We start from the raw sequence: 13,473 nt of genomic DNA on the forward strand, positions 1-13,473 counted from the left end.
TTTTCCTTTCCTTTCTCCTTTCCTTTCCTTTTTCCTTTCCTTTTTCCTTTTTCCTTTCCTTTTTCCTTTTTCCTTTCCTTTTCCCCTTTCCTTTCTCCTTTTCCTTTCCTTTCCCCTTTCCTTTCCTTTTTCCTTTTCCTTTCCTTTCCTTGAAATTTCCTTGAAATTTCCTTTCCACTTTTCTCATCCAAGCCCTGCCATGCCCAACCCCAGCATTCCTCCTGTCACAGAGATCATTTATAAAAAATCCTTTTGCCAGGATTTTTCTCCTGAGAAGCTGGGAGGCCTCAGGAACAAAATGTAAACATTGATTATCTGCTGCTGTGGAATGCAACAGGTGCATCTGGGATTGGTCTCATGTGGTTGTTTCTAATTAATGGCCAATCACAGTCAGCTGGCTTGGACTCTCTGTCCAAGACAGAAGCTTTTGTTATCATTCTTTCCTATTCTATTCTTAGCTGGCCTTCTGATGAAACCTTTTATTCAATTCTTTTGGTATATTTTTAATGTAATATATATCATAAAATAATAAATCAGCCTTCTGAAACACGGAGTCAGATCCTCTTCTCTCGTCCCAAGACCCCTGTGAACACCATCACCCTGTGAACACCATCACACCTGAGCTCCTCTGCTCTGTCCCCACCCTGTGGGAGTGACAGAATGGGAATTTTCCAGTCTGAAGGAGCAGAGATGGCACTGGCCACCTCCTCTGCAGTGACAGCCACCACCTCGTGCAAACACTGGGATAAAAGGATATTAATGGATGGCTGGAAATCTGCAGCCCCTGAAACAGCAGAACCACTGCAAACACACTGGGGAAATGAAGGAATCGGACATTTCCATGGGGCAAATGCAAAGCTGGACTCACCAGGATACAGCTGCTTTGTTGGGGCACTGAGCTGAGCATCTTTTGTTACTCTGTAAGCAACGTCTGCTTCTTTTGAAGATCTTCTGCTTGTGCAAAACCCCGTGGTTTTTGTGATACCATCAGGTAAATTATGAAAATCTAACACCTTCAAGAGGTCTGCAGGTTCAGCTGCAAAGAGAAAAGGAGAAAGAAGAATTAGGAGACAAACAGGGGTGGCACTGCTGGGCTCCAAATCAGGCAATTGTCACAACCTCAAACTCAGCTGAAATGTGCTTTCAACTCTCCCTCCCCCACCGTTCTTGAAGGCAAATTTTTAGAGGAAAAGATGCCTTAAACCCTTCTGATCCTTCAGGATATGTGCAATAACAAACAAGGATTTCATTTCAGCCCATTACACCTGTCAGTCACAGGGCTCAGCACAACACTGCAGGCCAGGGAAATGCTTTCTCCCCTCAATAATTATCCAAAGTTTCATTTCCCCATCCTAATTTTTGCTTTCCCCTCCTAAATCCATCTTCCCTGGCCAAGGGAAAAACAAGGAAAAGAATTAAATATTATTCTTCCCTCAAAAAAAAAACCTCAATCAAACCAAACTGAACAAGCCCAAACAAACCAAAACAACATCAGAAAACCCCAAGAACCCAATGGAAACGTTGCTCTGGAAATTCAGTGCAAGATGGGAGCTGCAGAGCCCACTGCAAACCCCAGCCTCAGCCAGAAGTCATTAATCCAAGCCATATTTATGCCTGTAAGAATAATTTTTAACACCTTGAACACCCCCAAAGCTCAGCCATAAGTCACTGATATTTTCCCTGTGCATATCCGTGCTCCCAGCGCCTGCAAAGTTACAAATTGCAGGCAGCAGACCTCAGAACAAATCTCATTTTTCAAGGTCTTTAATTAAATCCCCATCCCTGAGGAAAGCCACAGAGTTTGTCACTGGGTTGAGGAGGCTCATCAGGAACATTCCCAGTTCTCCCAGTTCAGGGAACTGGGCAGCACTGGACAAAAGGAAAAACCAGGTTTTAAAACAGAGCATGGTCTGGACTCCAGGGAATTCTAAAGCTGGGCTGGTCTAGGGAAGCTTGCAATGAGAAAAGCCTGAAGGTCCCTCCCAACCCAAACCTGACAAAATTCAGGGGAATTCCTTCAATCTTCCTTCAGCTTTTTGCCTTCCACCACTCTTCAAAATGGAATAAAATTCACCTGGAGACACAAATTTACTGTGCACAGCTGCCCTGACTGAGACATTTGGGGTCTGCAGGAGGGGTGGGCAGAATTTTCTTCCCTATTCAGATTTGGAGCAGAAAGGACACCCCAAAACCTTGCAGGGGTTTATGATGCAGCTCTCAGTCATGCTGGGCTTTGTGTGCCATAAAGTGAGGAATGAAAAATCATTCCCAGCTCATTCCAGGTGCAACTTCCTCACCATTTACCAGGCTGGGGATTTGCAGCCAAGGGATGCAGATTTGCTGCAATGGTTTTTTGTGGTATATCAACAACACAGAAAATTGTCATTTATATTCCAGCAAATAAAGCCAATAGGGATCATTTTAGGAGTAGTGAAAACAATTTCAGGACACCTTCCACTGTCCCAGGGTGCTCCAAGCCCTGTCCAGCCTGGCCTTGGACACCTCCAGAGATGGGGAATCCACAATTTCTCTGCACAACCTCAGCCAGGGCATCCCTACCCTCACACAGAAACTGTTCCAGATTTTTAATGGAAAAAGGTGTTTTCCACCCCAAGCCATGAGGGGTCAGAGCATGAGGAGGGACAGGAGGAGCCCTTGGTGAACCCCAAATTTCAATCCCAACCTGCAAATTCACCCAAGGTTGGGGTCCCTGCAGGAAGAAGCAGAGAATCCCCATGGCCCAGGGACTGCTGCTCCAAATAAACCCTTCCCCTTCCAGCTTTTGCAGCCTAAAAATCCTTTTCCAAGGTATTTTTAGCCCTAAATAAACACCCAATTATTGCCTTTGCAGGGCCCAGCCCTTTGCCTGCGCTCTGGGGTTCTCACTCCCCAGAGGTTGCCTTGAACATCAGGGCTTAAATTTGGAATTAAAACCAAGAGGTATTTATATATTCTATCCTAATTTAGGGATATTCTATTATTCCTAGAGTTCCTGTGGCAGATCCGGAAGAAATAAAAGCAAGTTTATGTGCTTTTATTATTTTATTTTATTATTTGAGGACTGGAAGTTGCTTCCCCTCAGCGATGCTTTTTTTGTCTCCTTTTCAGCCTCCTGGGATTTCAACAATTTGGACTCCTTATCTAAACACTTTTCACCACAGCTGACCTGAGAATAACTGACTAAACCAGGGTGGCAGAGGCTAAAATAAAACAGGGCCTAAAATAAGGATATCAGGCCCCAGCTGCATCCTCTGGATGGGCTTAACAGAGCCTCTTAAATTCTTCAGCAGCCCAATAAAACACAATTATTTATTTGGGCAAAGAGAAAAGGCATTTTAAGGAGGAGAATTGAAGAATGGGAGCTGCAGGATTGAGGATCTTAAAGGTTGTTCCTTAGGAAGGGGTTAAAAATTAAAAAAAAAATTAAAAGTAAATTTAATTTAAAAAAATTAAATTTTAAATTAATTTTCAATTTTAATTAAAAAATTTTAAAATTAAAAAATTAATTTAATTTCATTTAAATTTTTAATTTAAATTTAAAAAAAGGGAATTAAAAAATAAAAAAGGCAGCTATGGAAAGGGTCAGAACTCATCTGCTCCTCCCAAGAGCTACCACAGAGCTGTGTCAATTCACACTGCTCCAGATTGCAGAATATTTCACCAGTGACTCATGACATCCCCTTATTTATTTATTTTTTTCTTTTAAATAAAGCCCAAATAGTCCCAAGTGGGAACAAAGGGAACCATTATGCAGAGTCAGATTGGAAGGATCCTACATCTAATCCCAAAAGGGAAAGAAAGAAACCCAGAACTGACACTGGAGCAGCTCAGAGACTCCATGAAATTAAAAATAAAAAAAAAAATCAAATAATCCCTGTTCCTTTGAGCAGAAATCCTTTTTTTAAATTTTTTTTTTTTTAATTTTAAAAAATCAATTATTTGGGTTTGTGACAAAGCCATGGTGTTGGCAGCCAACAGTGAGCAAAGGGCAAGGTTTTCCTTCATGGAATATCATGAAAATATCCAAAATTTACAGATAAAATGCCCAAAAATGAAGAAAATGTTGAGAATTTGAGGGGAAATCCCAGCCCTGTTCAAGGACAGCAGAAATCCTGCTTGTTTTAAGAGATTTGGGATTTTCAGCAGCACCTACCCTGGGGATTTCACCATTTCCAAGGGGCTGTTTCCCCTCATTGCACAAATCCTGGGAAAAAACCATGAAAACCCCACAGGGAACAGGGACAGGGGTTGGGGTGTCCCTAAAAGGTTTGGGGGTGCAAGGCACAAAACTTCCCTTTCCCTGCTCCTGGTTATTCTGTGTATTTCCACCAAATTTGTCCATTTTGGCTGATTTTTAAGATTTTTTGGTTTAGAAAAAAGATGCTGTTTGTCCTTCTTGTCTCCTGTTTCCCACACCTCATCTTCCAGCACATCCTGATCCCATTTCTCCAACATCTTCCCCTGAGTGCTGCTGGAAGATGCTGAGAGGGAACAGAATCCTTTGCTGTGCTGTTTTCCTGGGCACAAAATTCAATTTAAATCTGGTTTTGTGATTCTTTTTGATACCCCTGAAGTGCTGAGAGATATTTTTTTTTTATTTTATTTTATCCTACAAGGCAGAGCTCTCCAAGCTCCCCCCCTGCACACGGAGCAGGAATTTCTGGGTCACTGTGACATTTTGGGAAGTGCTCCAGCCCCAGTTTCCTTCCTGGCAGGAGCTTTGCCCTTTGAACCACTGAGGGTGGAATTTTTGGGAGCTGTGAGAGCTCCAAACTCCCTCCCTCAGCAGATCCACGCTTGGCTTTAGGAGCAGCTCCTTAAAACCAGCCAAAAGGGGGGAAATTTTTGTGTCCCTCACCCCTAGGCTCTGTTTTTTTACACAAAATCAGTCAAAAAATCAGTCAAAAAATCAGCCAAAAAATCAGTCAAAAAATCAGCCAAAAAATCAGTCAAAAAATCAGTCAAAAAATCAGCCAAAAATCAGTCAAAAAATCAGTCAAAAAATCAGTCAAAAAATCATCAGTCAAAAAATCATCAGTCAAAAAATCATCAGTCAAAAAATCAGTCAAAAAATCATCAGTCAAAAAATCAGCCAAAAAATCAGCCAAAAAATCAGCCAAAAATCAGCCAAAAATCAGTCAAAAAATCAGTCAAAAAATCAGCCATAAATCAGCCATAAATCAGTCAAAAAATCAGCCAAAAATCAGCCATAAATCAGCCAAAAAATCAGCCAAAAAATCAGTCAAAAAATCAGCCAAAAAATCAGCCAAAAAATCAGCTAAAAATCAGCCAAAAATCAGCCAAAAATCAGCCAAAAATCAGCCAAAAATCAGCCAAAAATCAGCCAAAAAATCAGTCAAAAAATCAGCCAAAAATCAGCCAAAAATCAGCCAAAAATCAGCCAAAAATCAGCAAAAAATCAGCCAAAAAATCAGCCAAAAATCAGCCAAAAATCAGCCAAAAATCAGCCAAAAAATCAGCCAAAAAATCAGCCAAAAATCAGCCAAAAAATCAGCCAAAAAATCAGCCAAAAATCAGCCAAAAATCAGCCAAAAAATCAGCCAAAAAATCAGCCAAAAAATCAGCCAAAAATCAGCCAAAAAATCAGCCAAAAAATCAGCCAAAAAACAGCCAAAATCAGCCAAAATCAGCCAAAATCAGCAAAAAATCAGCCAAAATCAGCCAAAAAATCAGCCAAAAAATCAGCCAAAAATCAGTCAAAAAATCAGTCAAAAAATCAGCCAAAAATCAGTCAAAAAATCAGTCAAAAAATCAGTCAAAAATCAGCCAAAAATCAGCCAAAAATCAGCCAAAAATCAGCCAAAAAATCAGCCAAAAATCAGCCAAAAATCAGCCAAAAATCAGCCAAAAATCAGCCAAAAATCAGTCAAAAAATCAGTCAAAAAATCAGTCAAAAAATCAGCCAAAAATCAGCCAAAAAATCAGTCAAAAAATCAGTCAAAAATCAGTCAAAAAATCAGCCAAAAATCAGTCAAAAAATCAGCTCAAAAATCAGCAAAAATCAGTCAAAAATCAGCAAAAATCACAAATCAGCCAAAAAATCAGTCAAAAAATCAGCCAAAAATCAGCCAAAAATCAGTCAAAAAATCAGCCAAAAATCATCACAAAAAATCATCCAGTCAAAAAACATCAGTCAAAAAATCAGCCAAAAAATCAGCCAAAAATCAGCCAAAAATCAGCCAAAAATCAGCCAAAAATCAGTCAAAAAATCAGCCAAAAATCAGCCAAAAAATCAGCCAAAAATCAGCCAAAAAATCAGCCAAAAATCAGCCAAAAAATCAGCCCAAAAAATCAGCCAAAAAATCAGCCAAAAAATCAGCCAAAAAATCAGCCAAAAAATCAGCCAAAAATCAGCCAAAAAATCAGCCAAAAATCAGCCAAAAAATCAGCCAAAAAATCAGCCAAAAATCAGCCAAAAAATCAGTCAAAAAATCAGTCAAAAAATCAGCCAAAAAATCAGCCAAAAAATCAGCCAAAAAATCAGCCAAAAATCAGCCAAAAAATCAGCCAAAAATCAGCCAAAAAATCAGCCAAAAAATCAGCCAAAAAATCAGCCAAAAAATCAGCCAAAAATCAGCCAAAAATCAGTCAAAAAATCAGCCAAAAATCAGCCAAAAATCAGCCAAAAATCATTTCAAGGCTCCTGGATCGCCTCAGCCCTCAGGGAGCACCTGGAGATGGAAAACCAGAGATTTCCAAGAGCTGGAAATGACATCCAAGGATTCTGCCACGCTTCCCAAGCAAACCTTGGCACCTCTCTGGAGATGAAACATTGAAGTTTTCCATGATTTTTGATAAAGGGGATGGCTCAGAACCCACTGAGGGCAGGTTTATTTGGGATATTAGGAATTCATTCTCCCCTGGGATCCCAGTGAGGCCTTTCCCAGTTTCCCTCCCCTGCCATGGGGTTCATTCCCAAGCACAGAACCTCCTGCACCTGAAGGTGGAAAAGGAAATTCCAACTTTTCCCTCTGCTCTGAAGAGTCCCAGCGTTCCCAGACAAGCTGGCACTGGGACAGCAGCAGCGTTTTCAAAGCAATTTGTAATAATCAACCACTTAAAGGCCTGCAAGGCTTAATTAGGGCCTGAGTTTGCAGCACATTAAAATCAACAAAAAGCTTTGCAACCGGTTTTAATGGGGGGGCAGAGCAGTTATTCCTGCAAGGGAGCATCCAAAGCTGGCAGAATCTTCTGGAAAAGGGGAAGGAATAAAGGAGAGCTGGCCTAAGAGCGGCCTACTCCTCAAGGCCTCCCTCAAAATTGAACAAATCCACCCCAAAATCAGCAGCTAAACTGAGATTTGTCCTGTAAAATCAAACCCCTGCAGCCCTCTGGGTTGTTTTATGTGGGTGAGGGTGTCCCTGTATCCCAAGGGTGTCACTGGAATGGGAATTATTGCTCCAGGTTGGAGCATCCCACACACTCAGGGTGGAGTCCAACACCCAGGAAACCCCAGTTCATGCCTGTGGGGGTTTGTATGGAATTTATATGGAACTTTTAGTGAATTTATATGGAATGTATATGGAATTTTTAGTGAATTTTTAGTGAATTTTTAGTGAATTTTTAGTGAATTTTAGTGAATTTCTAGTGAATTTCTAGTGAATTTCTAGTGAATTTCTAGTGAATTTCTATGTGAATTTTTTTTAGTGAATTTACATGGAATTTATATGGAATTTTTAGTGAATTTTTAGCGAATTTATATGGAATTTTTAGTGAATTTATATGGAATTTTTAGTGAATTTCTAGTGAATTTCTAGTGAATTTTTAGTGAATTTCTAGTGAATTTCTAGTGAATTTCTAGTGAATTTCTAGTGAATATCTAGTGAATATCTAGTGAATTTACATGGAATTTACATGGAATTTATATGGAATTTATATGGAATTTATATGGAATTTATATGGAATTTTTAGGGAATTTATATGGAATTTTTAGGGAATTTTTAGGGAATTTTTAGTGAATTTCTATGGAATTTTTAGTGAATTTTTAGTGAATTTTTAGTGAATTTTTTGTGAATTTCTATGGAATTTCTATGGAATTTTTGGTGAATTTTTGGTGATTTTTTAGAGAATTTTTGGAGAATTTTTAGTGAATTTTTAGTGAATTTACATGGAATTTCTAGTGAATTTACATGGAATTTTTAGTGAATTTATATGGAATGTATATGGAATGCATATGGAATTTTTAGTGAATTTTTAGTGAATTTTTAGTGAATTTTTGGTGAATTTTTAGTGAATTTTTAGTGAATTTTTTGTGATTTTTTTGTGAATTTTTTGTGAATTTTTTGTGATTTTTTTGTGAATTTTTTGTGAATTTCTATGGCATTTCTATGGAGCCAGCAGCCTCCGTGGGTGTCAGGGCACATTGGGAACAGAGTGAGCAACAATTCTGGGGTTTTTCCCCCCCCTCCTGACCCAGTGGAAGCACAGCACGATGCTCCAGCATTATAGCATAACCTAAACCACATCTCTCAGCACTTCAGGGGTATCAGAAAGAATCACAAAACCACTTTTAAATTGAATTTTGTGCTCAGGAAAACAGCACAGCAAAGGATTTTGTTCCCTCTCAGCATCTTCCAGCAGCACTCAGGGAGAAATGGGATCAGGATGTGTTGGAAGATGAGGTGTGAGGACACAGGACTCAAGAAGGACAAGGAGCATCTTTTTTCTAAACCAAAAATCTGGAAAAAGCAACCAAAATGGACAAATTTGATGTAAATAACCAGAATAAACCCCTTTTTTTCCAGCCTTCCCAGCCCTTTGCTGAGTGGATGGGCCAGCCCTGAGCTTAATTAATCACATTAACACGAGCACCTGCAGAATTAGCATCACTTCCAGGCCGCTAAACCGCGGCTGAGCTCAGCCTGGCGCTTCCCATCCCCACTTCAAAGGCAGCAAATCCCCCCCGGGCACTGCCCCAGCCCAGGTAAAACCCGCCTGGGATGCTCCCAAAAACACAGAAATCCATTTTCATGCACTGCAGGTTTCGCAGTTGTCCGCAAAGTTAATGGGAGCAGGCAGAAGTAATTTCATTTTTAAATATTTCATTGGATGGTTTTTTAAAAAAAAATTCCCAACCCTGAATTATTTCCAGCCTCGCTCTACACTCCACTATTCTGACACGGGGAGAGAAATGTAAAACCAATTATTTCCTGCAGATGCTTCAACCAACCAGCTCTGTGCATTTAGTTCATATCTGATTCTCCTCAAAAAAAAAAAAAAAAATACAGCCAGCAGGCAAATTTCAAATTAATACCTGCTTGACTTCATGAGGAGTGTTCCTGAAGCTTGTTTCCCAAAGTTTCCTCAGGAGCATTAATTCCTGAGTTTACATAACCCACACTGCACCACAAGGTGCTGCTTGCAGGGGAAGAAAATGAGGAAAAAAAGCCCAAATTGACTGAATTTCATCCCCAAGGGGCTGCAGTGCCCTCAAGGGATGACTTTGAGGGCAGGGAAAAATTCACCACTCCAATTCCCCATTCTCAGTGATTTTCTCAATTCTAATCCACATTTATCCAGCGGGTCTTGCTCCCAATTAGGTGTTTAGATGGATTTTGGTGTGAACATCACCAAGGAATGTTATTTTACTGTAGGCCAGAAATGATAACTCAGAACCTGGTGATCCCAAACAAGCTCATCCAAGCACAACATCCAGCTCCTATCCCTTTCCATTTTTTAAATTTTATTTTAAATAAAACACTAGTACAAGGTGTATTTCCTCGCTCAGAAATGGCACTTTTTGGGGGTTTTTTGCATTAAAATCCCGGGATTCATCCCCTTGGTTCAGGGAGAGGGTTTATTCCCATTAAATGAGCACATCCAGAGGGATTGGGAACTCCTGCCCAGCTTTGATGGAGCTTTGTGGTCTCTGCTCCTCGGTCATTAGGGGAGAAAGGCAACCCCCAGCGGCATCTCCATTACAATCACAGCTAATTACTGAGCTAATTAGCCGGCTCCTCCCTCCCCATCCCACCTGCCTGGGATAGGAACCTCTCCATGGGGATAGAAACCTCTGTGGGGGAAACGAACCCCAAACAGGGATCCAAACTTCTCCATGGATCCAAACTCCCAAAACAGGGATCCGAACGTCTCCATAGGATCCAAACCCCCAAACAGGGATCCAAACTTCTCCATGAGACACAATCCCTCCATGGGGATAAAAACCCCCCAAAGCAGGGATCCAAACTTCTCCATGGGATCCAAACTTCTCCATGGGATCCAAACTTCTCCATAGGGATAAAACCCCCCAAAACAAGGATCAAAACTTCTCCAAAGGGATCAAAACTCCCAAAACAGGGATCCAAACTTCTCCATGGGGATAAAACCCCCCAAAATGGGGTGCAAACTTCTCCATGAGACACAATCCCTCCCTGGGGATAAAAACCCCCCAAAATACGAATCCAAACTTCTCCATGGGATCCAAACCCCTCAAAACAAGGATCAAAACTTCTCCAAAGGGATCCAAACCCCCAAACAGGGATCCAAACTTCTCCATAGGGATAAAACCCCCCAAAACAAGGATCAAAACTTCTCCAAAGGGATCAAAACTCCCAAAACAGGGATCTGAACGTCTCCATGGGATACAAACCCCCAAACAGGGATCCAAACTTCTCCATGGAGATAAAAACCCCCCAAATAGGGATCCTAACCCTCCAAACAGGGATCCAAATCCCCAAAACTGGGATACAAACACTTCATGGGGATAAAACCCTCCATGGGGATCCAAACCCCCAAAACAAGGATCTAAACCTCTCCATGGGATACAAATTCCCAAAACAGAGTTCCAAACCCTCAAACCGGGGATCCAAACTTCTCCATGGGAATCCAAACCCTCAAAACTGGGATCCAAACCTCTCCATGGGGATAAAAGAACCCCAAAACAGGGATCCAAATTTCTCCATGGGGATCCAAACTCCTCCATGGGGATAAAAAACCCCCAAAATACGAATCCAAACTTCTCCATGGGGATAAAAACCCCCAGAATAGGGATCGAAACTTCTCCATGGGACCCAAACCCCTCCATGGGGATAAAAAACCCCAAAACAGGGATCCAAAACCTCAAAACAGGGATCCAAACTTCTCCATGGGGATAAAAACTCCCAAAACAGGGATCCAAATCCCTCCATGGGATAAAAAACCCCAAAATAGGGATCCAAACCCCCAAAACTGGGATACAAACTTCTGTATGGGATCCAAACTTCTCCATGGGGATAAAAATCCCCAAAACAGGGATCCAAACCCCCAAAATAGGGATCCAAACCCCAAAACAGGGATCCAAGCCCATCCATGGGATACCAACCCCCAAACCAGGGACCCAAACCCCCAAAACAGGGATCCAAACTTCTCAATGGTGATAAAAACCCCCCAAATAGGGATCCAAACCATCAATACATGGATCCAAACCCCTCCATGGGATCCAAACTCCTCCATGGGGATAAAAACCCCCCAAAATACGAATCCAAACTTCTCCATGGGGATAAAAACCCCCAAAACAGGGATCCAAACCCCAAAACAGGGATCCAAACCCCCACAATGGGATCTAAGCCCATCCATGGGATACCAACCCCCAAACCAGGGACCCAAACACCAGAACAGGGATCCAAACCCCCAAAACAGGGATCCAAACTTCTCAATGGTGATAAAAACCCCCCAAATAGGGATCCAAACCCCTCCATGGGATCCAAACCCTGAAAACAGGGATCCAAACTTCTCCATGGGGATAAAAATCCCCCAAAATAGGGATCCAAACTTCTCCATGGGATACAAACCCCCAAACAGGGATGCAAATCCCCAAAAATGGATCCAGACTTCTCCAAGGAGATAAAAACCTCTCCATGGCAAACCAAACCCCTCCCTGGATTCCTCCATAGGATGCCAATCTCTCCATGGGGATCCAAACCCCTCCATGGGGATAAAAAACCCCAAAACAGGGATCCAAAACCTCAAAACAGGGATCCAAACTTCTCCATGGGGATAAAAAACCCCAAAACAGGGATGCAAATCTTCAAAAATGGATCCAAACTTCTCAATGGTGATAAAAACCCCCCAAAATAGGGATCCAAACTTCTCCATGGGATACAAACCCCCAAACAGGGATGCAAATCCCCAAAAATGGATCCAAACTTCTCCAAGGAGATAAAAACCTCTCCATGGGGATCCAAACCCCTCCCTGGATTCCTCCATAGGATGCCAATCTCTCCATGGGGATCCAAACCCCTCCATGGCATCCCAAGCCACCCCAAACCCCATCCCTCACACCCAATCCACGAGCTGATGGATCTCTGCTCACCAATATTCCTATAAAATCCTGGCTCCATCTGCCTGGAAGCCACGATGGGGTTGGCAAGGGGTGATTTTAGGAAATCTGGGTCGCAGCTGTTCCTTCCCCTCCCTCCTTCCAGACATTTCCCCATTAAGCCGGTTACAAGGTGACATTGGAAATATCTGCTGCGTTTAAGAGCTGAGATGTCATTTCAGGTCTTCCATTCTCCACACAGGAGGACTCAAACCCAAAGATAGCATCTCAAAAAATTGAAATATGCTCCCATTAAAAAAAGCCAACAAGAACTATCCAAGATCTCCATCCAAAAAAATTTCCCAGGACTCAACCCAAGGCTGGCCCAGACAAATATTTACAGAATTATTCACATGGGTTTGTTTGAAATAAAGAGCCTTTTATGATCATTACTTTGGCATCAAACCTCTAATTAGGGGCCAATGAGAGTTATAAAAAATCTCTGAGCTCTCCTTGTCAGTGCTGCTGGGACTGGAGAGATTTGTCCCAGCCCTGCTGCTCCCCATGGAAAATAAATCCCAATGGGATTGGGATGGGATGGAGCAGGGAGGGCTCAGGGAAATGGAAAAGTGATGGGAAAAGGGTCAGAAATGTCCCCTTGTTATGGTTAAGGCTGAAACTCTGGATTTGGCATTTTTGGCTGCAACAAAACTCCTGGAATTGGCATTTTTGGCCTCAATAAAAATCCCGGAATTGGCATTTTTGGCCTCACCAAACCCCTGGAATTGGCATTTTTGGCTTCAATAAAAATCCCAGAATTGGCATTTTTGGCCTCAACAAAACCCCTGGAATTGGCATTTTTGGCTTCAACCAAACCCCTGGAATTGGCATTTTTGGCCTCAATAAAAATCCCGGAATTGGCATTTTTGGCTTCAATAAAAATCCCGGAATTGGCATTTTTGGCCTCAACCAAACCCCTGGAATTGGCATTTTTAGGCCCCTCTGCTTCTTTTGGGATGAGCCTTTCCTGCAGGGCACCCAAAGCAGACCCGGACTCTCAAGTCCCACACAAAATGTGATGAAATTCAGCAATCGGAGCAAACCTTCAACACTTAAATCCCTTCATTCTGAGTCTCCAGAGAGGATTTCCCTTCCTGATGTTCCAGCCTCCAATCCCCATCACTGCTCCGGGTGCTGGTTCCTAAATCCCCTCCAAT

At 41.8% G+C, this 13,473-nt stretch overlaps 1 protein-coding gene across 3 annotated transcripts in view; it reads right to left on the minus strand.

Annotated features, from left to right (window-relative positions):
• Nucleotides 1-13,473, minus strand: part of COL5A1 (collagen type V alpha 1 chain) — a 148,324-nt gene that overhangs the window by 113,465 nt on the left and 21,386 nt on the right. For 2 of the 3 annotated variants that reach the window (XM_064727571.1, XM_064727570.1), the window contains exon 2: nt 869-1,036. In XM_064727571.1, the coding sequence (XP_064583641.1) occupies nt 869-1,036 (168 nt within the window). Of the gene's footprint in view, nt 1-868; nt 1,037-13,473 lie in introns of those variants that run through there. The other variant, XM_064727572.1, reaches the window with a different exon arrangement.

This window comes from Zonotrichia leucophrys, chromosome 17 (assembly GCF_028769735.1).
Source record: "Zonotrichia leucophrys gambelii isolate GWCS_2022_RI chromosome 17, RI_Zleu_2.0, whole genome shotgun sequence".
NCBI lineage: Eukaryota > Metazoa > Chordata > Aves > Passeriformes > Passerellidae > Zonotrichia > Zonotrichia leucophrys.